General features: G+C 39.1%; 1 protein-coding gene across 12 annotated transcripts in view; it reads left to right on the top strand.

Annotated features, from left to right (window-relative positions):
* Positions 1-10804, top strand: part of KCNC2 (potassium voltage-gated channel subfamily C member 2) — a 100491-nt gene extending 89687 nt beyond the window's left edge. Inside the window, exons 3-6 of one of the 12 annotated variants that reach the window (XM_038170671.2) lie at positions 183-1113; positions 3579-3746; positions 8539-8633; positions 9691-10804. In XM_038170671.2, the coding sequence (XP_038026599.1) occupies positions 183-1113; positions 3579-3746; positions 8539-8600 (1161 nt within the window). In that variant the 3' untranslated portion in view covers positions 8601-8633; positions 9691-10804. Of the gene's footprint in view, positions 1-182; positions 1114-1439; positions 2162-2216; positions 3554-3578; positions 3747-7688 lie in introns of those variants that run through there. The other 11 variants (XM_038170662.2, XM_072035017.1, XM_038170695.2 and 8 more) reach the window with 11 other exon arrangements.
* The last annotated feature ends 16880 nt before the right edge of the window (positions 10805-27684 follow it).

Below are 27684 nucleotides of genomic sequence, written 5' to 3'. Positions count from 1 at the left end.
GAACAACATGTGAGAGCTGTCTGACAGTTTATCTGTCTTGGATGCAAAGTTTTATGCCTATGAATTTGTGAATCGTTTGGGGATAAATCAGTAAAAGATTTATAATGACCACTGATCTACTGATATTATTAATGTGAAGCGCTGTGTGGTTCTGACGTCTCTTTTTTCTCTTTTTCTTTCAGTTCATTGCCTTTGCCTCTTTGTTCTTCATCCTAGTTTCAATCACAACCTTTTGCCTGGAAACACATGAGGCTTTCAATACTATTATAAATAAAACTGAGCAGGTTGTCAATGGAACAGAAACAGTACTACAGTATGAAATTGAGACAGATCCTGCCCTCACATATGTGGAAGGAGTCTGCGTGGTATGGTTTACATTTGAATTTTTAGTGCGTGTTGTTTTTTCCCCCAACAAACTTGAATTCATCAAAAACCTCTTGAATATCATTGACTTTGTGGCCATCCTGCCCTTTTACCTAGAAGTGGGCCTGAGTGGGCTTTCCTCCAAAGCTGCTAAGGATGTACTTGGTTTCCTCAGGGTGGTAAGGTTTGTGAGAATCCTGCGAATCTTCAAGCTCACACGGCACTTTGTGGGCCTCAGGGTACTGGGCCACACTCTGAGAGCCAGCACCAACGAATTTTTGCTGCTGATAATATTCTTGGCACTCGGTGTTTTGATATTCGCCACCATGATCTACTACGCAGAGCGGGTGGGAGCTCAGCCCAATGACCCATCAGCAAGTGAGCACACACAGTTCAAAAATATCCCTATTGGCTTCTGGTGGGCTGTAGTAACCATGACCACCCTGGGGTATGGGGATATGTATCCACGGACTTGGTCAGGCATGCTAGTGGGAGCCCTATGTGCATTGGCAGGGGTGCTTACTATAGCCATGCCTGTGCCTGTGATTGTTAACAATTTTGGGATGTACTACTCCCTGGCCATGGCAAAGCAGAAACTGCCAAGGAAGAGGAAGAAGCACATCCCTCCAGCTCCTCAAGCTAGTTCTCCTACCTTCTGCAAGACGGACTTGAACATGGCCTGTAATAGCACACAAGGGGACATCTGCCTTGGCAAGGACAACCAGTTGATGGAGCACAACAGATCATCAGGTAGGACCCCACTGGAGATGCATGTTCTCTGAAAACACTTTATAGACCAGTATGTTTGGTAGGGGTCAGAAAGCTGCCAGCCTTTCTGCCAGGAGAAAACATAGCTCCCACCCTTCTCCCCTCCAGTGTTTGCGTGTGTCAGTCTCATAGAGGACAAAATAGTTAGAGCAACATTCCCAAACCTCTATGTAGCTGGTCTATACAGTTTTGCTTGCTCTGTTGAGAATGCTTTCCTGCTGATGATATCAACCTTTTCTTTTGCCTGTTGTTTGTTGCGTTGTATGGATGTTTCTTGTTTTTCTGCATGACTGTGACTATTTGAGCAGCCACCGTGTCCCACCCTGTTGGACTCCATGGTGTTTTGCCTCAGTGTCTGTCTCTCGTGTCAGCTTTGCCTGTGCCACATCGTGGCCTGTTAAGCAAGATCCTACAAAGAAGCAGTCATTTAAAAGGAGCAGGTGCTTTACATCAAAAGCCCAGCACTCAAAGGAAATAAGGAGAAATTCTCTTTCTAGCTTTCTTTCCATTTGGCATTCTGCTTTCCTGGCTAGAAGAAACTCCATCTGAATTAGATGAGATATTGCATGATATTTACCATTAATTGGATTATAATTGTAAAGCTGATGTAGAGTTTGTTTGGAAAAACGAAAGTGGCAGTCCCTCACAACATCGATATTAGTGTTGATTTTTTATGATTTATATTACCTTATCTCTCAGAGTTCCAAATGCTGAATGAGGAGTATATTGGGCTAATTGCTGTGAAAACACATATCAAAAGGCAGCCTCTGCCCCTCTAAGCTACTGCCCAAAATTCCATATTTCTTCAAACTAAAGAGGAAATTTTATGTCAGTATAATTAAAAGACTTTTTATTTTATTTTATTTTATTTTATTTTATTTTATTTTATTTTAGCAGCAGGGATTTTTGTTTGTTTATTTCTTGAATGTATTTATTCTTAAGCAATACATAATCTGATTATAAAACTCACAGACCAGTCATTATGCTCCTGTTGGAAAGTTGCTAAATGTTAATAAGAGAGAAGAAAAAAAACAACACACAAAACTGTGACTGGTGTCATTCAGTAACTGAAATTTATTTTTTAGAAAGAAGAGCCTGGAAAATCGGTCTCTGAACAATATCCTTCTTTGTTCTGTTGCTCTGTTACTGAATAGCATTTATCTTCAAAGAAGCTCGGTTTCAGTCTCCGAGTGAGTGTTCACAAATTTAACATGCCTTTTAGATGTCCTAAATATATTAAGGAGGTTGGAAACCCTTGAAAGGTCTCACATCAAGGGTGGAATATAGTTAGTTTTACAGTGCTTTGACTGATACACACTTTCAGACAACATCTTTAAAGTGATAATGGTAACAGCTTTTTCATGCCATCAGGTCCCGCCAAAGGTATTCCGGAATGGAGGAGGCTTGGTGTGATCAGAGCAAAGAGACACTTTTGTGTGTCTGCAGCTTTATTTACAAGGTGTTATAATCCTTAAAGTTAGACAGAAAGCAGATATGCAAAAAAGGAGCAATTTTAAAGTGTTAACTTTTTCCTTGGTAGTGCCAGCACTCACACTAGATGCTCTAACTTTGTTTCTGGTAGAGAATGCTATTAGAATCATCAGGAATTTTGCACAAAACCAAGGCTGAATGGCATCACCCTTGGCATTGCCAGTTCAGAAAAGCACATGCTCAGGTTTAAATGCAAAGGTAAAGCTGAAGTAAAAAACATGCCATTACCTGTTATGTGCCGTACTAGCAGAGATTTTTTTTTTTTTTCTTGAAGTGTGGCCTGAATCTAAAATAGTAGATAATTTTTGAAAATAGTCCTTTGGGAGTCTCAAATCAGAAGAGGTAAGAATTTCAGTGTTTGACAAAATACACAGGCCAAAACCAGCATTTAATGTTGGATATAAATGATGACAAGCTGTGCAAGAATGATAGCAAGTGCAGAAATGAAAACTGTGTGTGTGATTAAACAGGTTTTAGTGTAAAATGTGGATAATTTAACCCTTCTGGGGGAGGGGTTGTCTTTAAAATATGCTAAACAACATATTCTAGGAAAAAATGATTAGCATGACCTCTAATTTAATAAAAAGGGTAGCCAAAATAGTAAAACCATTTATAAATATCCAAGACTGACTATACTTACAGTCTTTATCAGGCAACTAATTGAGCCTTGTGTTGCTTATTTCTTATTTAATGGTTTAGTAAAATCTTTTATGAGACTTAAAAGAAAGTCAAAAAGATCAAAAGTCAAAAGATGACTTGCTCTTGAATAAAAATTTTTTTTTTTTTTTTTTGCCATTTTGTACTGATGAATGATGAACTGCAATCTTGTTTTCTAATGATTTACCTTATAACTACTTTTTGAGTGATGGGAATATCTGGCATTCAACATAAGCTCTTTGTGATGTCTCATTTCCTCATTCATTATTGTCTGTAAATGGGCATGGTGCTTTAACCAGTGTTATCAGGTGAAGACAGTGCAGGAAGTGAGCAGCCACTCTCACCTGGTGAAAGGCTCCCTCCCATCAGACGCTCTAGTACCAGAGACAAAAACAGAAGAGGGGGAACATGTTTCCTACTGACAACAGGTGATTACACGTGTGCTACTGATGGAGGGATCAGGAAAGGTATGGACTTCTTTCATTAGATCATAAAGATCACTCAGCAATGTGCTTGTGAAAAGCAAGCTTAGAGTAAAATGATGTGCACAATGCTCTTAGAGGAAAGATTGTACCACGATGTATTTTTTTTCTTTATTCCTAGCCATTCTTTCCTTGTTTTTCTTTTAAAAACACTAATTTCCTTTAGTCTTCACAAAAAGTGCTTGATGTTGGATCCTCATTTCACTTATGTCTTCATTTGTCTGTTACCTTTTATAGAAAACCCTGCAATTCAGTCCTTGCTCATTCAACCATTCATCACTTGATACCATTTCTCATTCTAAAAGACAAAATAATTATTTTAATAACTTTGGTCCACACTTAATAACCTAATAAAAATTACAGCTGAACAAATTACATTTAAAAGATTAAGATACTAGAAGTAAACAACGTTTTTGTTCTGAACACAACAAAACTATCAATGAGATGCTATTTAGATTTCTATCAAAGAAGAGTTAGCACCACTAATGCTAAACTAAAGAAGAGTTAGCACCACTAGAGAAGAGTTAGCACTACTAATGCTAAAATGTGACTGTCTACCCCAACCAGAATTCAACTCCAGTAAGCAAGTCTTGATCTTGCAAGGTAATAAAAATGTCTTACAAGTTATTTAGCCTCCTCAACCCTATTCTGGGGTTGGGTTCCCCTGGCAGAGTCTGCAAAACCTTACAGAATTATGTATCACCATGTGACCAGTGGCATGGCCATCTGATCAGGACATAACTATCTGTGGCTGGAAAGCTAACCTCAGGGTATAACCCCAAAATCAGCAATGCTAGCGGTGTTTTTTTGTTTTTGTTTTTGTTTGGTTAAAAATTGCTTTTTTTTTTTTTTTTCTTGGCAAACTGTAATATTCTAACAGTTCTCTCATTCCTGATCCTTGGTGTGCGATCATTCGTGTCAGAGTTCACCATCTGCAGTAGCCATGTGGCACTGAACAAACATCTTTGGCTGAGATTTTTTTTTTAATTAGCTTTGTCTATTGCAATTGTAGTTGTTCCAGCCAGCCGAATCGAAGACCCTGAAGCAATTCTCTTGGTTATTCTGCAAATGCTTTTTTTTTATGTTTCAAAAGCATGAGCTCAGTAGGTTAAACTTGTGAAGGCAGACATACAGCTAGAATGGGATAAGTGTAGAATTTGTAAAGAAAATGATTGTCTCTATGCTCCTACATTGTACATATTCCTGTAAATAACATTCAGATTAAATAGGACTTGGTAACAAAAAATTTTCTGCACGCAGATTTAGGACTTTCCATGGTCTCCTTCACAACTAGAATTATTTACAATTTCTCTAACAGTAAGGGTCCTGTCTTTTGGGGAGGTCAAAAAACACATATAATGCAGAATGCCATGGCATCTTGCAAGATTAAGTTCTTGACTTCTTTTAGAAATGTTAGTATAAGCATTGGAGTGCTGTTAACTTGGCTGTAACTGTACTTAGAATGGAACAGAAATAATGGAAGAAATTGCCTGTTAGTACTAATGACATATCCATATAGCAATAAAACATATTTTATATAGGAATACATGAATATTTTCATTTCAAAATCTAGATTCAAGGAAAAATTAATCATTTAAGAGTTTCTATCAAAAAAACAGGGCTTGAGTTCAGAAATGACATTTTCTCAATAAGAAATGTGCTCTTTGACAGTCTGTAGTGATAACTACAGAGTAGGGAAGCTAGCTTATAAGTAGCATATTTGAATTTTTGAATTCTTGAATTTAATCACTCGTTAAGTCTACTAGTTTTTAATTTTGTTCTATTTTTCCCTTTCTCTCTTTTTGTATATCCTTCTTGTTTGGTTTATTCCTCGTCTGGTTCTTGGTTGTGTTCAATGATCATTTATTCTGAGCTTTTCTGCATTGGTGATTCAGAGCTGATCCAAACCCCACTGATCTACCTGGAAGTCACTGATTTTGGATTATGCCTCTATGTTTATTCATCTTGTATTTCTGGTTTTCATTCTTTATGGGTTCCTGTTTTCTTTGCCATCTTTACCACCTTCCTCTATCAGTTCTTTTCTATTATCATTAGAGAAGTATCCAGAACAATATACACATGTTGTTCAAACAATTAATCCTAGTTTCTGTGTAAAAAACCTACGTTATTCTTTTGAATTGTTTTGTAAGCATTAAATTTAAATGGGAGGTTACATATATATATTAGCATTGAGTGTTCCTTCTGTTCTGCTTTCAAACATGATTCTTTCTAATCTGTGTAAATACTCAGAAACAGGAGGCTGGATTTGAAATGTATCAGAAGTCTGTCAAGCAACACAGTTCAGCCTGCCCTTGCAATCTGGAGATAACACTGCACAGTGTTTTAGCAGACATGAGGTTATACATGTGTTTTAAATTCAGTTTTACAGTATGCAATTTTCAGTAAGTAAGAAATATTATTATTATTATTATTATTATTATTATTATTATTATTATTACTACATATTTTTTTTCACCATGGCTCTCAATAGCTTGGGACCTGTACAAACAAAAACCGAGGTACAATGCTTCCGTAAAGAGTATCTATTCTGGGTAGAGCCTAAGATATAATTTTTCCTGAAGATGTTAATTGCTTGTGGTCTGTTATATGGAGATTTGGAATTTGAACTAGTAACTGTTTCAATTAGAAAAAATTAAAAAGTCTGTTGACATCCCATGTAATGCTTAGATGCACTGTCACTGACATTGTATAATTTCTGTGGGAAAAGTCTCAGTATTTCACAGCAGCTCACAGTAGACAATAACACTTGAATGTTTTACCTGGCAAATGCTTAGGTGCGTACTAATTTTTAAAGAAATAGGTTGTGCCACTGAAATCAATGGAACTTCTCCTGCTTGCAGTGAAATGTGTATGCATACTTTAGGAGCAACATTCCAGCCAGCTTGATCTTCATTTTATACTCCCTTCTGGTATCTCTTTCCAGACTAATGCAATGATCCTTTTCTTCATAGGCAGAATTATTCAGGCACTGTTGAAAATATTTGAGTATGAAGATAGTGAGACAGAGCAAAGCAATGCTTTAACAGTATTTTGCACAGACTCTACAAGGTGAGAACAATGTATATGTAGCAAGAACTAGGTAGCTACAGCTCACAGTGTGTGTTAACAGAAATGTCTGCAAGTGCAATGTTCTCTCCAAATTGTGAAGCATCATGTTTTTGCCTTATTTAAAGATTAATTCTTCACTAGTTGCTTTTGTGGATTAACACCATTTATTTTGTATCAGTTTGCTGAAGAAGGAACACAAATTTGGTGACTTAAATTTACCAATCTGGAAGCATTTGAAAATATGTCAAACTCTGCTATCTTATAGTTTACGTCTTAGGGTTAACATTTATGAAAATGGAGCTTCTTTCCCATCATATCATTCAATGCTCTGCAGAAATGACTTACAATTAATTTATGCATGTTTTTCTTTTCTTTAAATAATATTTTATTTTTAGAGAAAATTCTTCCTTTATTAGGAATTGGATTTAACAGAGGTTATATCATTCTAACAGTTTTTATAGTCTGTCTTAACGGGTTTTTGATTATGCTTAGTCAGATAGCTCACCCAAAAACTCTGTTGGGATCTTTTATCTTACACTCTGTGCAACCCTGATGACGCCAATAGAGTGGCACAAAGTGCACATGGGGATGGGAAAGAAAAGGCCAGACCTTTCACGTGGTGTTCTGTTTAATTTCCTGGGAAAGAATAGCTGCATTAATTCATAAAGTATTTTATTTGTTAATATATTTTGGCAGTACTGTTTCTCTGCATTGAGTTCTTTTGCAGGCAGATTCCCTCTGAGTCCCAGATAGCTCCTTGGATTACACTACATTGTATTGTTTGTCTTTGTCTATTTTTTTTTTTTTTTTTTTTTTTTGGCTGAATTCAACTGATGTCTGTGCATTTTCTCATACAAGGCTACGAAAAATCTCGAAGCTTAAACAACATAGCTGGCTTGACAGGCAATGCTCTGCGACTGTCTCCAGTAACATCACCCTACAGCTCACCTTGTCCTCTAAGGCGCTCTCGGTCTCCCATCCCTTCTATCTTGTAAACCAGATGGCATCAATCGGCTATATAGTATTAATTCAAATACTGTTTACCACATATTGGATATAAATGTAGCATTAACCATAGGCTCCACAAATATGGTATAAATCCTGCATGATATAACTGTCAGTAGTAAGAAATGCCACTTGGGTAGCTGAAGATTTTTATCTTGGCTTTAAAAGATCATCTAAAGTAGCACTTCTTCTTTCATCTACTTTATTGTCCTACTTTCCTGTGGCAATAAAAGGACAGTTAGTGGATGCCATTGGCCAGTATATTCAATAAATAAGCAGTTTTTCAGGGAAATTTACTTAAAATAATGTGCTTCCAAATAATTATCTGTCACCCCATTGAACCTCCATTTCTTGTGACTCTAATCCATTCTGAAGATGTCTGGAATCGTGTCTTGGTTGCGCACTATGTGACTTGGGTCTGCTCATTTGCATGGACCATCCTGTCTCCATTACCTGACAAGCAGTGTTGCCGATCACGGAGACCACAGAGGCCTCTGGATGTGTGTACTCTCCATGTACCATCCTGCTGAAATGAAAGCACTGATAAACTGGTCTGCATGTGGGATTGTTTTTCTTTGTTTAACCTTCTCTTTTATTTTTTAACGATCTACTTGTTTATAAATGGTCTTATTTTGTGATTAACTTACTTTGGTACTGGATTACTGTATCAGAGTTCTGAATGTCTCCGGTTGTTTGCACACAGATAACTGCAAAGAGGTTGTCATTACTGGTTACACGCAAGCAGAAGCCAGATCTCTTTCTTAATGGCTTGGGGAAGGCACAAAACATGCAAGAAAGGTAAACGCCATCCAGACTTGCAATTTTAAGCTAGCAAGTGCTGCTTGGTACTGTAGTCATTTCTCTACTCCAGGGTTCTTCAACATTTTCAGAGGCTGAGTACCAAGCAAAATCGAGAAGATAACTGGGGGCTTTTTTGTTCCACTGTAAGAGTAGCTCTCAAGTGGGGTTTTTGACCAGACTTATACCTCTGGCTCATGAGCATTTAAAAATTCTTCAGTCAATGTTTTTTGAGGTGCTTTGTCCTATGTGTTGTTTGTCTGCCTGTTTTGCAACTTGTCTACTGTATTCTCCATCTGTCTCCATAAAGCACAGATACTGTTTAAAATGCCCCCTCTTTTAAGGCTAAGACACTTTTCTCCTTTTCTCTATTTTTTTTTTTTTCATATCAACTATATGTATGTGTATAAATACATAAATATATTTTTCAAGTGCAAGTTAGTGTTATATAGACTAACTCAGAGTGAGCACTCTGAAGATTTTTTGAGTGGGATTTAGTAACAATTTTACAATTTTGACCGGTTGCCTATTGCATCAATCCTCCTCCTAGCAACCAGTATCCATTACAGTTCTGAAACTGTATCTCCTCTAGTGGTTTTTTCATTCCATATAAACCTGTATTTATGCAACGGAACAAATGCAATAGCAGTTTTGATGTTCTGGGCTGGTGAGGAACAATTACCCTAAAATACATAAGTTTAGAATTTCATAGGGTAGGGAAGTCTGTAACTACACAGATCTTAAGAGATCCTTGAGATTGTTGAATAATCCCTGACTGTCATGTTTTATTTTTTGTTAGGACAAGAATTATAACTTATTGTTGACCATGTAACATGCTCTTCTGTATATAGGCTAGCCCAATAGCATGACTTGCATGTCAGAATTCTTGTACAATAATGTATTTATCAAAGTATACATTTCTGATATTTAGAGATGTACATTGATTTAGTTTTGGTAAAATATTGTCAATAGAGAGATAACTGCAAAAAAAAGCTTTTAGCAAAGGAATTAATATAATATTTGGTGCTGCTGTTATATTAACTACAGTGTTGTACAGAATTTATCATGGATTTTTGACTGCTGAAAAAGGGACAATGGAATTTAGCCATACCAAGGACTGTACTGGAAAGAGACTGCTGCTGCTGAATGGGCCCTGATAAACAGCTCACACCTTGAGGAGGTCACTGAGACTTTACTTGGGAAGTAGAGTTTGATAAAGAAGATTAACGACTGCTCATAATTACTGCTGCCAGAGGAAGGGGTGACTAGTCACTGTTGATGAGTCAGCTGTAAATAAAACGTGTGTGCATGGAATATCAGTTTTTATCTATATCAAAGAAAGCTGAATTCAAGTAATCATTGCTAAGACTCCATGCAAAGACCCACACCCTGATGCATATTATTCCTGGTTCCTGCAGTAAGTTGTGCTGTGAATCATACAAAGACACACACTTAATAATGATAGTGATGTAAACTACATCTGTCTTAAATTCTGTCATAACAAAGGTATATTTTGCAAAGGTCACAAAAATGAACAGAGTAGGTTTGCATAAGTCCTCGCTTTCTCAGTTTGCCATGATCTATATTTGTATGAATTCTAGTGTATATGCCAAGTCCTAAGTTTTCTTTTCACTTTGATAAGAGAAATGTGACTGCAGACAAACATCACTGACTTTGTTCACAGCACACAGTCTCCTTTCATTGTTACCTCAGACTATAAATATTATGAGAAATAAAATTCTGGCAGCAAGACTATTTTTTTTTTTTAATTCAAAGTGTTGCAAACCCAACGTCAATAAATATAAAAGATGTATTAAAATTATATCTTAAAAATGTATATTTTACATAAAAGATATATTCATTGATCAGCTACTTTCTGTGATTTTTGTGGTAAATGGATCTAGTCTAGTCTATGTTTATGAGGCATTGTAGTGGTATGATGTGGTAATTATGTTCTCTCCATCTTATTCAGTGAAAAATTCTCCAAAATCTGTTTTGTCACCCTGGTGTCCCAATTGTAGGGACCTGTCCCAGTTGTGAAACTCTGTACTGTGGAACTTCTGTGATCATGTCAAGGTGCATGCACAATCCTGGTGGAAACCAGTGGCAATGTAATACCTGAATTGGAGAATAAAAGGCAAAAGACCTGGGGAGGAACTTGGAACATATTATCTGAAGTGGCTCATGCGCTTTCTTTAGCTGTATCGATCCCTTGCCTGCCACTGGCCATCCCAATTCTCAAACCAATTTCCTGGGGCACATGTGGAGCTAATTCAATGACTAGCATGAGCTGGCTTCTAAACCCATATAAAATCTTCCTTCTTTTTAATGAGCCCACACCTTCTGCAGAAGTTGTAATCGGTCTAGATATTATTGGTCTCAAAACAGTTCTATTGCATTCTGGTATGAAATGAACCTAAAAAAGTGATAAATGATTGCTTAAAACTTCTAATCAAATACTGTATTTGGGGTAATCAGTGAAATCCATGAATACACAAGCAGGATATCAGAGGGGGTGAGGGTACTCGCACATCTGCATGCATAATCTGAGACGCCATTACTACAAAGGTGTTGGAACATGAGGAAGATTCCACAAAATGAGCCAAAAAGTGTTCAAGTTTTGGAAAATGTGTTAAGTGACATGATATCAAAGCTCAATGTTCTGAGTTTGCCTAAAAGGTTAAAAATTACCTGGACTGTGCCCTGTAAGCATTACATACACGAAGAAGAGGTGTAGCAGTCAACCAGGACAGGGCTTGCAGCCAGCTCCAATTGTGCATGTCTAATGTCTGCCCCAGGCACAGAGAGAGAGAGGTGCCTGCCTTTCCTCAGTGCTACCTGGGGACAGTGAGAAGTCCCAAATGGGATGCAGACCAGGCCATACATTGGTTGGAGAAAGACAGTAGAAAACACCAAAGACTACCAACACAGGACCTTGAGACCAGAACATCCTGATTGCAGCTATTTATCCTCTCCTCTTCCCTGCTAAGAACTAAACCTATGTGCAGATGTTTTCTTTCAGAAGTGACCGTGAGGCCAAGGGAACGGTGAGTTCATTAACAGTTCATGTGTCTTGGGACTATAATGCAAATCTGACTTTTCTAAGAGGGAGTATTTGCTTAACCACTGACACTCAAACACCAGCCCCCTTCTGGCTTCAGGGCCCAAGAAGGGGAGGCAGGGTATTGTCACAAGAAGTGAACCAGCAAGGTTTAACTTGTTCAGACCAAGGAAGGCTATGAACCCAGGTTTTCCTCTTCAGGGTGATGTGCTTCTTGTATCTCAAATACCGTGTAAAGGACGGGCAGCATATTTGCAGCCATTTCCTCTCTTGGCCATCCTTTAAAATAAGTAAGTAAAATGATCTTTTGCTAAAGAGGGGGCCTTACCCTGCCACTGTGGTGCACTTACATGCAGCGGATCTACACTAGTCCCCAGGGACCTGCAGCAGAACTGCACTTGGAGAAAAGAGCTTTGGGTCAGGGAGAAAGAGGCTGTATGAATGTAGGTATCCTGTGGATCAAATAGTCATCAAGAGGTGGTGATGGGAGTTTATGGGCCTGCTTGAAAGGTCCTAAGATTATCTAAGGACCTTTCAAGCAGGCCCATAAACTCCATAATGATTTAATCTTTTAATAAATAAGATTTAAGGATTAGAAGTCAAAACTGGATAAATTTAAACAATAAATAAGTTTAGAAATAGTGCACCCAATAAAGTAACTTTCCAGAGGCTGTTGCTTGTTTGCCTTTTGAAATTGTAACCTTCTAATGTCAAAAATGAGCATCTTTTTGAAAGATAAACTAGTGCAACAGCAGGACTGATGCAGAAATCAAAATCTGTTACATATCGTGGAGATCAGCAGCTTATGGCACCTTTGGACCTTGAACATAGCTATTGTTCTTATTGTTCTCTATTTAGCACCGAGAAAACTTTGTTGGCCCACTTAACTTTGAGATACTGTACGAAGAGTCTTACAGGTATGTACTACAAACTGGCACAAGAACTGCTACGAAACATGCAGCTTACAATAATTAAGATCATGCTGTGTGTTGGAGGCTCAAGTGTGAAAAAAAAAAATATTGTTCCAAAACATTCTCTTACAAAAGGTTTAGATTAAATTAAAACTGCCAAAAGAGAAGGGATTATAAAGACGCCTCTGTTCAGACTGGTTCCTGAAAACCAGAGGGGGAAGGGACCAATGTGACATTAGCAAACTTGCCAGCATATTTAATATGAAGATATGAATTTTAAAAGTCATAAATGAATTAGATTATATGAAAGAGGAGGGCATTTTATCATCAGAATAAATCTTGCAGAAGTCAGATTAAGGAAATTGGAATGGAAAACTGCTGCTAGAAAGAGAAAATGAATATATTAGTATGCTGTATTACAAGCAGTGGCTTGAACAATTCTATAATAGAGCCTTTGAATACTAACTGAGCAAGAAGAAATTACAAAAAGAAGCAAAGGTTTCTATCAAGTTAAAGTTATCAGAAATATTAATATTTTTATGATACATTATTTCTCCCTTGTTATTTAATTAATAAAGAGACAAGTTATTTTAAAAATGATGGTTTCTACAGCAGAGAAATGGCTCATGAGCAAATACTGAGATCTTGGTGTACATGTCCTTGTGTTGGGGACCTAACTGGTGTGCCAGCACCAGCATTTCACTCCTCCTTAACTGGATATCCCTGGGACACTTTGAAATTGCTGAGGTATCTGATTCCTGGTCCTAGAGATGCAGGTCTGGCACACTCCATCTCTGTGGGAATGAAATCTACTGTGGGAATGAAATCTCTGTAGGAATGAAATCTACTTAGCACTGGGGTGTGCTCCAGCCCCTGATGTGGAAGCACCCCAATGCAGGAGCACCCAAGTCTGTGGCTTCTCTTTGCTTGCTAGCAACAAGTGCATACTTCCCCCTGCCCAGCAACCACCTCCCCAAAAGCCAGCTTTCTGGTACTTGCATTTTTTTTTTTTCTCACAAGCATCTTGTTGAACAGCTGACAGATTTCAGATTCCTGCTTTCCCATCTTCACACTTAGAGATGGCAATAATCTAGCAGATTTAAAACAAAACAAAAAAAAGGTAGGAGATGGACACTTTTTGAAAATTTGACACCAACACTTAAACATTTCATTTAATATCTCCTGTATTATCTGCAGGTGGAAATATTGAGGTCAGTTTAAAACAAGGACAACAGCCAGGCTATCCTGAAACTCCCAGGCTGAGTTCATTTTATCCTCTGCACCTGGTTAGAGCATTGCTGCATGGTGCTATTATACAAAGCTCTCAGGATTTCTCCTAAAATGGGATTTGGGGATAAACAGCTAGGGCAAGTCAGATAGTACTGTTTGAAGATGAGTGTTCTCACTACAGCATGGCTGTGACCTCTATAGGACTAAAAACCCTTTAAAACAGAGAATCCCCTAACAGCCTCCTCAGAGAAGCATTAGACCTACATAAGGTAATGAATTACTAAAAGATGAAAGTGGAAGCTGTTTTCCTTGACCTTAACACAGCTTATTTGCAAAAGCAGCAAGATCAGACTTATTTAAGAATCTTAGCCTTTGCAGGGAAACAATGCAAGACTCCATCAATCTGAAGAATAGTAAGCCATAGCCACATTATCCTATTAGGTTGATTCTAAATATAGAACAGATTTTCAGTTTCTTACAGGGATTTCCTTTCTTTGTGACTAAATTCAGCACCAAGGGTTTATGAAAATCTAATTTTCTTCATGGCTATAAATATTGTCTGTACAATGCAGTGTTTGGCACTCTGAAAGCCTTAGAACTATCCCATTGTTTGCCAGTACTTTTTTCATGCTTTGCCAGCATGAAAAATTAGGCTTCTTCTGAACTGAAACAGCAGAGACGAGAGGAAAGGGAGCACTGAGGGACATGGTATTCTTGATTTGTTGTGAAACCTGCTGCATGTAACTGTAACTACACACAAGTAAAAATACACAGCTTTCCTTATGTCAGTGCCTTGACATTAACTGTAACTTTTCCAGTTCTGGAACTCTGTGTTGGTTGGAAATCATGGCAACAAGATTTATTTAGCTACTGCTGTTTGTAACCTCAACTTAACCCTTGGTAATTTTGCTTTAAATCTGTGAATAGAACAATAGAGTGCTTAAAAACACTAAGTCTAGCTCAGAAAAAAAACTTACACACAAACTTAATAGGTTCATCTGTAATTATTTAGGGATGTTCTCAACACAGGACATTATCTAGGTAAGTTTTCAGGGTGAAACAACCTCACTGAAATGAATGGCAAAACTCTCCTTGGCTTACTTAAGAGAAACTAGGTTTTGGTAAGCAATTTGCCTATATCACGGGCATTTCCGGAATATTTATCACCAACAATTTAGTATTGAAACATATTTCAACTGGAAAGATAATGATAAATATTCCCTGTGAATTATCACAGAGGTCACCATTTCTGCTTTGAGTACAATAGCCACGAGGATACGCAGCCCTAGCTTTCATCTGTGTCCTGTTCCCCTTTCTCCATCCTCCACTGGTTGCTGAGGCTACAACAGAATGGCTTGGGCCAGCACCCATTTGGGGTGCTGAACCTTGCCATAGGGCAGGGGTGGGGAGGAGAAGGGCATTGTCATCTTCGCACCCAAGTAACCCGCAGAGTGTGCTGCAGCACCTGTGTGCCTGGTGCCCACTCCAGTCAAACCATGAAGCTGAGACCATGAAGTAGACCTGGACATTATTTATTTATTTATAGCATGTATCATTGCTGCTCTCCACCTTCTGCAGCTTACTGAGCTTCAATCAGTCCATCCTGTATACAGGATTTATCCCTATGCCTCCTTTCTCTCCCTACTTGCTGCAGCACAGCTGTGGTCTGCATGGGAGCTGCTGGAAGGGGATGTTGATGAAAAAGGTAAGTGAATTTGAGCCATAAGCACAAGCATAGAGGAATGCAGGACTGAGCCTCCTTGTAAAGCTGACTAAAACTTGTTGTACATGTCACTCTTGCCTAGCTGACTCCAACCCAGCTTGGAATGAATTTGCAGTTCTCTGCAGCTCCTTTTGAATGGCTGCCACAGTTGGAAACATTAAATTTTGGAACCACAAAGTGTTTTCTAAAAGCAGCACAGCTGTCAATGAAGAGCGGTTTGCAACTGGAATATGGCCAGTGTCAGGGACACTGCTGAAGTCCATGCCAAACAACGATAGAAAAGATTGCTTAGAAACCAAACTCATAAATTAGATTCTCCAACCACATATTCACTGAACTATTGATTTGCCAATCAATATGATAGTACTGAGCAGACTGATTGGAGTGCTGAATGTATCATAATTTATCAAAAATAATGGAAAAAAAAAGACACGATTCTTTCTGCATTTGTTTATGGCTTCCTGTATGTAATACTGAATTTCATTTTGACCAGAAAATAAACACAATGAAAATAAGTGCTTCAGTTAAATAAATATCAGGTAATAAACGTCCCCCAAGAGTAACTAGTAGAATTTACTTTAAGAAATGTTTTCATATGCTAGTCCTTGATGTAAGCAATTCTTAGATGGAAGCAAGTTTTATTCATGGTCCTCACTACCCTTCAAATAGGGCCTGATTTTAGACCGCCCACTGTACTGGGGAGCTTTTCACTTATCTATACTTGAATCTTTAGGCTATTACAGGTCAGTTTTTGATTCAGTCATTCCTGCATTGCCTGTGTCCATTGGGAAAAAAATAGATCAAGTTTGGGAAGAGGCGTGACTTTTGCTTGTGCATCCTTAGGCACCTGGAACAAGCTTCCCACTCTTGCATTATGTGCTTTCAGGTGAGCCTGAAAACATTCCTGGGGATGTGATGTACATGACTGCTAGGCAGGTAGAGCAGGGACATATGCTGTAGTACCAGGTTAATGGTCTGTATCTTGCAGCTGGTCCCAGGGGTGGTCTGGTTCCTCAGTGGAACAATGTCATAGGGAAAGAAAGAGTCTGGAACTGCAGCCATCTGCCTCTCCATAAAGGTTTCAGCATGTAGAGCTGAGAGATGCCAGCATCCATCTACAGCCAATACTGGGATTTAACACCCTGACTCCCTAAAAAAACTCTTCCCAGCCCATTGTGCAGTTTGATCAACCTCTAGGGCACAGCTCTGGTGTTACACCTGCATTTCCAGCACACTTTTTCAGCCTGGATCTGATCTCCCATCTGCAGCCAGACACCTGGTTTGGGACCCAGTGGAGGCGTGCGTGTTAAGTGCAAGAGAACCCAAACTTTAATGCTACTCTGCAATCCCTAACAGAAATTTTAGCAAGTCAGCTAAAATGTGCTGTCTGTCCAAGAAACAGACACCAAAGCTGCTATAGCAGGGGTCTGTTTCCTCATATCTGGAGACATTAATGAGCATGTTTTCCTCTGCACAGTGGGCTTCACTCATGGAGCTCCTCACAGGGCAGCAGAGCTGTGCTGTGAGCACCGAATGCATTGGAACCCTATCATCCTTCTCCTTCGCCTCTGCAAGAACGTTGCATCATCATAAAAAGATCTGAATAACACAATACCTTGGTGCTTTATGCTGCTTGGTATAAACTGCAAATTGGATGGCATGGCAGTGAGGGGTGGGGAGTCTTCTCCAAATTTCTTGGCAGGAGTGTGGCTCTGGGATCTCAGCTGTAAGAGATGACACATATTTTTTGTGTGTTGGGCATGTGGGTGGATTTGGATTGTCAGGCTAGGGAGGGACCTGAGATGAGAGACAAATGTGCACTGTATGGTCCATGTGTCCATATGCTGGCCCGCTGGCACCAAGACCTGAGGAACCTGCCAGTTGCAGACAGCAGTGTGAGGGGCCCTCTCCCAGACCTCATGCAGCCACCAGCTCCTCTCCTTCCTGCCCCATCATCTCCTTCCACCCTGTGCAACCTTGGCAGTTGCAAAATGAGAAACCAGTGTGTGTTTCTGATCCTGGTGAGGTTTCTCCTTCCTTCTCTGACACTCCATGAAATATAGTGTCGCTGTGATGGTTGGAAATGTGCCCTTTGTCATCACAACCAGCACAAAACAATGTGGTCAAGCATAAGGCTTATTGTCATTGAGTGGCTCTGTGCACTGGATGTGGGCTCCAGGTCCCTACAAATATGGTTGCTCATGTGCATTTTGAATGCAGGATGAACATATTACCCTAGAGCCTGCTTCTGGTTGTGTTTGAAGTGACAGCAGGGCTTGTTTGCTTGCTTGGATATTTCTTCTTTCAGTCATTCAGACTTAAATTTCCAATGAAGCTTTAACATAGGAAATTCCTTCTTTTCCTTTATGCAACACCATTTTCTCTTTCAAGATCAACTTGTGACAGTTTCAAGGGGACATCAAAAGCACAGCAGCTGAAGTTGACATGCCAGTGCTGGCTCACAGTTTCATAGCTGCATGCAGTCTTTAGCCTCACCAGGATTACAAATCCACCAGTGTTTAGTTTTACGTAACTTCAGATGAATACATGCTTCTGTTAAAAAGCATACCAAAACACTACAACTGACCTCCTCATCCCTTTGAAGGATTCAATCAAAACATAAACAAGGGGGAAATTCTGTCTTTTCATTCACACTGTGGATTTCAGGTAATGGGTTTTAGAGAGAGCATCAGGTAATGGGTTTTAGAGAGAGCATACTTACTGTTAAACATTCAGAGAAGGATCCCAGGAACCCTCTCTCTTGCCAGTGTTTGACTTCAGGTTTCTCCTGCTTCAGAAGCCCCAGGGAAGGCAGGGCATGGCTCTGAGAGTGGTTTCCATCATGGGCACTCCAGTCCTACAAGCTTCTACCCTGCTACTGGCTCACACCAGCTCACTTGGGTGAAAATGCCAGGCTACTCTGCTCTTTAGCCAGGGAAAAAGCAACAGCAGGGACCAATGCATAAAATTGACAGCCTAGCATTTGAGACCCAGGGATTCACTGAAATCTATGAGGTTTAAGATCCTAAATGCTTAGGGGTCTGGCAGATAGAGAAGATCTGCTCTAGATGTGGAAACCAGAGCCCTGTTATTCCAACTTTGACTGTTAAATTGTTGTGGTGTCTTGGCTTAAATGCCAAGGGTCTGGGCCTCTTTTTCCTTCCTTTTAACAAAACAAAACAGAACAGAGCAAAACAAACAAAAGAGTCCCGAAAGCACAATGTTACTCATCCACTTCTGAAAGGTGTTCTGTGTACAGTGTACTTTGCAGAGGGAGGCTAGGACTCAGGGAAATGGTACCTGTGGCCTTGCACTGGTAAAAGAGGATAAGATGCAGTTGGAAACACAGCTGCTGTAGGACACACAGGAGCTGGTGGTGTGTTTGGTCACTGGTCACTCCGGAAGCACTGAGACCCTGGCAGGTCTGGGGACCTCAGGAGACAGCTAACTCCTCAGCCATGCAGCCCCAGCATGTCATAAAATAAAACTCTGCTCCCCTTAAAAGGGAATTTGATCCTTACCATCAGACAAGCACTTGATGGCATTGCAAATGCTGCTTGTGAGTATGAATGCAGCAAGCAATGCATATGTAAATGAACTGCACATTTTCAGACCACTGCAATCTGGTGTGGCATGGTGTGGCACGCCAGGTGTTTCTATCACATCACACACAGCTGCCCGGAAACCGTGGGAAACCATAGCCCTGCCAGGCTGCTGGCGACACCAAATTTGTCTTCCAGGTGCCCCAAACCAGTGATACAGTGGCAGAAGCCATCTCTCTTTCTGAAGAAAAGAGTCTGCAGTTCAGCTCATGAGTGCTTGGACAGCTTCCTGCATCCTCCTGGGGGACACCTCAAGGGTATTCCCTCAGTGTATGGGCACTTCACAACCTGCCACCAGCTTTAATTTGGACAAAATCACTCTTCCTTTGGAAGTCCTCTGTCTGGCTTACAAATAAACTAACCAGCACTGTTTTTATTTATTTATTTTCCCCTGAAGAAAAATGAACCAGGATAAAAGAAACCTATACTAGCAAAGCTCTGAAGCTTTAGAATATTTTTAATGTAATAATTGTTTAAGAATTATATTGACAAAAATCCCCTGCCTAAATAATTTAAGGAATTCATGTCATCAAATGGATGCCCATTAGTACACTTACTTAATTTTCACCTCCTGAGCCTTTAATTGGAAAGACTCCTACTTACTCCAATTTCTTGTGTATAAACAATCAAACTACAATAATAACAAAAGTTACTGCTTTCGATAATTATCTCAAATGTATCTTTTTTTTTTTCTTTTTTTCATCTTGATCAAACTGAGCTATATTTTTTTCCATCTGCATAAAAAGTAGGAGAATTCAGTTTTACTTTCTCTTAACACTTGACAATACTGAAATATATTGCTTCGTCTTGTGATATAGATTTCACCAACATTACTTTTATTCCTTAGCACTGAAAGAAGTGATATTACATATTACCCTGAAGTACTGGAACAGGTTATGACAGCACCTGTGTTATGTGGACTATGTCCAGCATTAAGGTTCTCAACCTTTTTGATTTCTTCCCTCATATAACAAACAGTGAAAGGGTGATGTTATTATGAACTATTTTTAAAAATTACAATTTCAAGCTAAAAGTAGTACTCCATGAAACTTCAATTTCAACGGAGTTATTTTCAGCCATATCTATTAGCCCTTCCCATTGAGATTGCATTCAGTTTTCTTTAATATTACTAAACATTCACTGAATCTGGTTTAGTTTCTGGGTAAGCTGTTTCCAGTGTGGTAGCTTTGACTCATCAGCTGGGAAATACATGCCCTTCTGGAGAGAAACAGAGAGGTCCTGCTTTAATCGTGCAGAGGTTACCATGCTCCTGCTTGTCACACTGACTCTGCACAGGCTGAGGCTGAATAGACAATGGGCACTGCAGAGAGATGAGCTCTTCTGATGCAAGTGTATAGCACACGCAAATGTTTTCACGAAAAATAAAATAAAACCAGAAGCCATTAAAATATTGAAACATTTGTAATTGGTGTAAACACTATTCAAACACTCCTAATTGACACAAATATTGAGTGTCTCATATGTTCCTCTATTTACAGCACAGGCAACCTTCTTTCAGGGAAGACATTTCCTTCTGCCATGTGAAGTTAGGAGCACAATTTCAAAATGAGAAATCAAAATTACTGATGAAAGCAGGATGAACACTATGGGAGAACATGGTGTTTGCCCACTGTACGTTGATTGGAGGGATAATACACAAGGAAGGGCATTCAGAAGGGCAGGACAAAGAGCTCATACCAGCCATATGTGAGGCTGCTCCATAGTCAGAAAACTGGCAAAAAACCTGTCCATGGACTCTGGGGGAAAAAAGGGGAAAAAAAAAAAAAGAAAACAGCCCTCCACCTATTAAGAGTATGAGAAGGATTTGATTTCACAGAATCACAGAATCACAGAATTTCTAGGTTGGAAGAGACCTCAAGATCATCGAGTCCAACCTCTGACCTAACGCTAACAGTCCCCACTAAACCATATCCCTAAACTCTACATCTAAATGTCTTTTAAAGACTTCCTTGCCCAAACCTCAGTGTAGTTTGTTCTCGGAACTTTATAAACATTATATCATGCATATTGGCTATGTGAAAAGTTCTTTTACAGTTTAATGAAAATAAACCCTGATGGATTATGACCAGAATAGTGAGTTTACACTGGTTCACCGATTGCAAAGCTTGGGGACCAATATAAATAACATACATCGGATGTGAGAAAATCCAGATTTTTCCACCATGCTCATGGCCAGACAAAACTTGAACTGAGGAACAGCCATGAAGTAAGGAGGGTAAGTACAAGGACAATAGCCCTTCTTCAGTATACTCATTCTTATTTCTTGCTCTGTCTCACAGCATGAATAAGACTCATACAACTGTGGCTCCTTTGGCCACCACAAGAAAAGTATGAGTGGCTTTGACAAAATCAGTCAGACAGAGACATGCTGCTGTTGCTTTATACACAGTCTCTGATTTTCTTCCCACATTTCATGTATTCCTCACCAGTAGCAAGGTAAGTTTAGAAATATGAGTTTTCCAGAAAACTGATATAAAAGTCCACACTGGCTTTCAGGTTGGCCTCAAGCAAACTTTTTGCTCTTTTCTTTAAAACAGCATCAAAATGGCATCTGCTTTCTCATTGTCAAAACAAAGACACATGGTGAAATTTTCTTTTGAAATTGCAGAGACATGAGGAGCACTAATGCATGCTGAAGTATCTGTTGCTTATAATAGAAGATTGGAGCTGAAGATTATGAAAAATAAAATTGCAGGAAAAAGTATTAGTGAGTGTTGTCATATTCAGACATCAGAAGCCACCAGTTAAAATACAGAGTGCCAAGAGCAGGCATCTTTGAAATGTAAATAAGTTTTTGTGCAGAGTGGGGAAAAAACAGCAAAGATGCAACAGAAAAATAACCTGCTGAGTCATAAAGTTTTACAGTAACCCACTCATCCTAAATCTGCTCCTGAAAAGATTAATGTTAAAAAAGTTACTATGTAAGGAAATCTAGATTACCTGTCCAGCTCCAAAAGTAAAAAAAAAGTAAAGGAGTAAACAAAAAGATAATAATTTAGGACTAATAATTCAACTTGAAAGTTTAGCTTTTCTTACTGCTCTTGAGTATGCAGACAGATACAGAAAATGATTGTCTTGAATGGATCTGGGGGAAAAATATATATACATATATAAATATAAATGCTATAGATGAAATTTTAGGCATATATTCTGGGCCAAATTCTTATTTCTGTAAGGTTGTTCCTGTTCCAAAAATGCTCATAATGATGTAAGTTGGGAATACTACCTAATATAAGAAAACAGATCTGAATATCACTAACTGTGAGTGTAGAGTCCCCAGGGTCTGTGAGTGACCCATGTTTCATCTGTCTGTGGCCAATATAACAATTGCATACTAGAGTGTTTTTCCTTTCATTGGATCAGGTTCTCAGCCAATTATAATTTCTGGAATAAACATTACTATGTGTCAACTAAAAGTTTGTTTTTCTACAGTCATGTGCATCCACAACTTGGCATTTTCTTCAAAGGCCATCACAGTAAGTATTCACTATCTTAAAATTTGCTTGTTCTTATTATAATGATTGAAGAAGTGCATTGAATACAGGTCATATTCTGCACAAAGATGGATCTCAACCAAATTAAACTGAGGTACCGATAAGATTCAATTACAGAAAAAAATTTTAAAAATGAAACACAAAATTCTTATGGATATGGCTGAAATGAATACATTAAAAAATAAGTGATGATTCATGTAAGATGTTTGACAGCTTACATCCAGATTTAGAAAGGAGACTCTGCTAGTTTTTTAGAATAGATCTAAACAAGAAGCACTTTTTAATTTTTATTTTTATTTTTATTTTTATTTTTATTTTTATTTTTATTTTTATTTATTTATTTATTTATTGTGACCAGGTTAATCAAACTGATGCCTACTTTGCTCCAGACAGTAAGATTTTCCTTTTTCCTTGACACCAATATGGGCTGTTTCATTTGAGTTTGTCTCATATTTTGGCATATGTGACAAACCTTAAGACTTTCCATAATGCCACAGTTCATCTATGGTCAATCTAAAATATCTCTGTTTCCCCTCTGAAATTTTTGAGTCCCTAAATAGCTCTCACGTGGCCCTTAAATACATTTTTCTGTAGGCATTCAGGAATGATGCTCTTTCTATAAAAGAACTCCAAATAAATTATTGAGAGCTCTCCCTCCCACTGACATAAGGGTCTGAGAAAATGCCCAAGGTAGCATATCTTGCAAGTACTAATTATTTTGATTGCCTCCTGCCAGGTGTCATCCGTAGTTGCACTACAGCAGCTCACTTTACGTCTGAGCTCAGGCAAGATTATCATCAGACAGAGCCCTGCACTGTTCCTTGTTTGCTATGCTGGAAGTACAGGTGTCAGTAACCACTGAGCCGCTCCCACGCCTCCAACTCACCTCTATCTGGAGGTGCACAAGGTGGTCCTACCCTTAGGAAGTGGCAGTGCTTTGGTCACTTACTGGTAATACTGGTGTCCTAGAAAGTTCCTTAGCATTTTTAATATGGTCTCCAGTTTTACTCACAGCTTTGTGAAAGTTGCCCAATTCTTCATGGAGAGCTTAGAGTATAGATGCAAAGAGCGTGTTGGTGCTAAAGGGTCCAGCTGACACTCACAAGATCTACTAAAATAAGTCATCATGAAGTGATTAGCCTGTGCAGGGGACAGGCATAATGCACTGAATGCACTTAATTCTTCCAGCACCTGAGATAACTTGTGCAGCCTCTTTATTATCGCTTCTTCTGCTGCATAGCTATAATCATTGTCTTCTGCTGTCATAAAAATTCAGGACTCTTCAACTTCTTGACCATTTGCTTTGATTTTCATCCCAACTCCACCACATGTCTTTGCCTAGTAATTGCTCTTATGCTATTGATCTTGGCAGGAAGATCAGCCACAAGCTTCTCACTCAGTTCTCTGTTTGGAGTTTTTGGCATCCTTCCTCACCTGGGATAAAAACAATCTGGTGAAGGCACCAGCATGAGTTCCTAGAGGAGATGAAAAATCTCTAAGGGAAATGTTAACTGCTGTATTTTTCCACGCAGAATTTTGTGTTTGTTCACAGCACTCTTTACTCAGTGTTTATCAGCTACTCATAGCCAACGGCTACTTCATTTTTTATTCAAAATTTTCCATACCTCTTTTTTAAACAACCTCTGACTTGAGGTGATCTATTTCTAAGGTTGAATGTGTACATGTAAGTCCTTTACACAGTACTTTTCTGCCAAAAAGATCAGAATCTAGACTGCAAAATAATGCCCTTTGAACAGATAAAGACCTTGTAAGGTATTGTTGTGCGACATTGTTTAATGACTGCTTCCTTTTCTAATTTTTCAGTCAGGTGACTCAGCTCCTTCTGATCATTCACAAATATCTGCTGGAAATGTTTAACACAGTGAAGAAAATTCTGGCAGCTTCAAACTTATTCTCTCTTTCAAGGGTGATTGTAGCTTCTGCTTACTAATAACCAGACATCAGAAAGAAAGAAAAAAAAAAAAGTCAAGCATAAATTAACCTGGAAATAGCAACGTTAAATGTTTAATGGCTCTGGAGAGTACACATCTTTGGGATATTCATTAACATATTTATATATACTGCTCTGTCCAACAAGATTTTTCTTTGGAAAATTTCATACCTTTATACTTCTACATGACAAAATCAGTAAAAGCTGATATACAAAGACTTGGGGGTTTTCCCATGTCCAAGGTGGTACATAAGAAGTAAATCTATTTCTCATAGGTCCTTTCTGAAGTTCCTAATAAATCAGTTTTGTAGAGTATTTTAAGAATAAAGATTTCAGAGACATGAGGCACACTGGAAGTATTTCTAAGAGTATCTTAAAATTAAGGACCAAGTAACTATTCTCTGTGTGTTGCCATTTGTACTGGAACTGTGGACTATCAAACTGTTCTGGAGTGTTGTTCCATTCCCCTTCCTGGTACCACTTGTAGCAAAGTGTACAAAAGGACTCACACACTCACCTGACTCTTGTCCTTCATTGCTAGTGCTTACACGCAACACACAGCACCTCCAAGACACTACTTAGGGGTGCCCAACACTAAAAGAATCTGATGTTCCACTACCAGCAGTAAATCCTCAAGGCTGCCTGCTCCTGGTGTGAAGGCTGCTTTCCCTGTCTTGGGCAGATCAGCATCTGGGAGGCAGGAGCCAGGAGCCCTTCCACAAGTTTGTGATGATGCCTTCTTATGCTCAGCATTGGTGTTGGAGGTACATTTGCCAAATCTTGAGGACGAGATGTCTCCGTGGACTTGGAAGTGAGTCACCACATTCCTGATCTCCTGTCACCTCAGCCTTTTGTGAGCTTCCTCATCCCCAAATTATGGTCTTCAAAGCAGGGCCTTGAAACATCCATACACATTAGTCTTAAACTCTTTATACGAATGTAACACAGAGAGGAGCTGATAAGGTATTATTTTAGCAACTGAATTAATCAAATATTTATAAACTACAATACAATTCCTTAGAATATCATAGAGCTATTTCACACAAATGGAGCATTGGTAAATTTTTAAAACACTCAGACCACTCTGGACTACAAATTAAATAGGAACACCTGAGTGACAGTAGGCTTTCATGAGAAGGAATTCAACTCAGAGAGAAAAGAAGCAATCAGGAGGCTGGCCTCTTCTGGGCAGTGGCTGGCTGTCCAGCACAAGGGATCTGCAGGGACAGAAAGCATGTAACACCCAGACATGCACAAGGAAGACTCATAGGCTCTTAGTATTGCTGCCATGGTCACTGATCCATCTCTCTACTGATAAACTTAATTTGTACAACAGCTAAGAGCTGTTGCTGTGCTCTCTTCATGTGTTACAGAGAGTCTTTCTGAATGAAGTTGTGTTGTTGTGTTTGTGGAACACGGCTTCTTAAAAATTACTCTTTTTTTTTTTTTTTTTTTTTTTTCCCCAACATCTATCAAAGATCTGTTGGCCAAGAACCAATTTCCTGAATACCTCTTCTCAATCCATTTTAGTAATGTGTATGCTATCATCATACTGATATCATTTTTTCCTCCTTCCTTTTCAATTTGACTTCTTATCCACTCTTGATATCTCTCCTCAGGTGAGATCTTGGCTCAGGGAATGCTTTGGTTGTGCAGAGCAGGACTTGGGTCTGGGAGGTTCCTGTCCTGCAGGCAGATACAGACTGGCTGTGGTTTGATGGGCTGGGAACTGTGCCACCAGCTGCACACCCACACAGAAAGAGATGCATGCATCTCATTTGCAGGATCAGGCTTTTAGGGTGAAAACTTCTCTTCTCTCTGATTTATGGGGCTTGCAGCATGCTTTGAGACACCACAGGATATAACATCAAAATGGCAACAGAGATCTTTAGAAGGGGAGATGTAGCCTGAAACAGGGGAAGCCTGCAAGTCAGAGTAGTTGAATTGTTTTCCCAGGTTTGCTTCTGACTTGCTGGCAGAGGTAAAGCTCAGCCTGTGCCTCAGTGCTTATAACTGCATTAATATTGCAATGTGCACTGAGGTCGTTATCAAAGTGAGTGTTATAAATGTCAAAATGATGATTATTTGGCTGAGCCACGTTCTTCTGAAATGCTTACTTGCATGAAAGATCTTTTTTCTTTTTTTTTTCTTTTTTTTTTTTTTTCTTTTTTCTTTTCAGAGGTTTGAAAGATAATTTGGCTAGATTGTTCCTTTCAAGTAAGGCAATCTCACATTTAGCATGGTTGGATACGAAGTTGTTCACTAGTATCATTTCATTACTAGCTTGCCATTCATGTTCTCAAAGAACATCAAAAGGGACACTTTAATGTACTTATGGACTTTATCCAGCTAGTGTATAGCACATGGTGTCTGTGCTTTTGTAGCAGAGCATAACTTGACTTGTGGGAGTTTTAATATTTTAGCGACTGCTAGTAGGTGCATACTTAGGGGTGCCTTTTGAACAACATACAGGAAACAGATAACAAGATGACAGTCATAAATGCAATATTTACATTGACAGCAAAATACTCTGTGCTCCTGGAAAAAGCTAACCACATATAAAATCTATACTTCCATGTAGCTGCTCTTTAGATTTCTACAAAGAAAAATGTAAGTGTGTAGCATCTGAGTTGCTTCTGGCTTCATTCTCTCTTAATTTTCCCCAAGTTTCCCAAACAGGCATGATGAAATCCCAGTGATCAGCATGTGGATCTGAGCTTAATGGTCCTGCTGGCTCCGTGTGCCTAGTAGCACAGTTGTTACCCCCACCAGGCAGTAACAGGGTTATTAAAACTGCTCTCCACGGGAGACAAGTGGGTAGCACTGGGAAAAGACCCAAGAAGCTTTAGAAACTGTTGTACCTAGTGAGAAAGCTTAGCTTTCCAGCCAAAACTGCCTAATTCTGGCTCATCAGCTGAAAGACACATGAGGACTGGTCTTAGTTTGGTACAGTTGTGGAGTTGCTGTGTGCCCCTGGGATGGCACTCTGCTGTCCAAAAGAGGGATCCAGGCAAGGTACTACCAAGAGTGTCTGCATCTCTCCTCGGGGTGTATGTGG

Source organism: Anas platyrhynchos, chromosome 1, assembly GCF_047663525.1.
Source record: "Anas platyrhynchos isolate ZD024472 breed Pekin duck chromosome 1, IASCAAS_PekinDuck_T2T, whole genome shotgun sequence".
Lineage (NCBI taxonomy): Eukaryota > Metazoa > Chordata > Aves > Anseriformes > Anatidae > Anas > Anas platyrhynchos.
The sequence above is the reverse complement of the archived record's forward strand: the minus strand, read 5'-3'. Positions and strand labels throughout refer to the sequence as shown.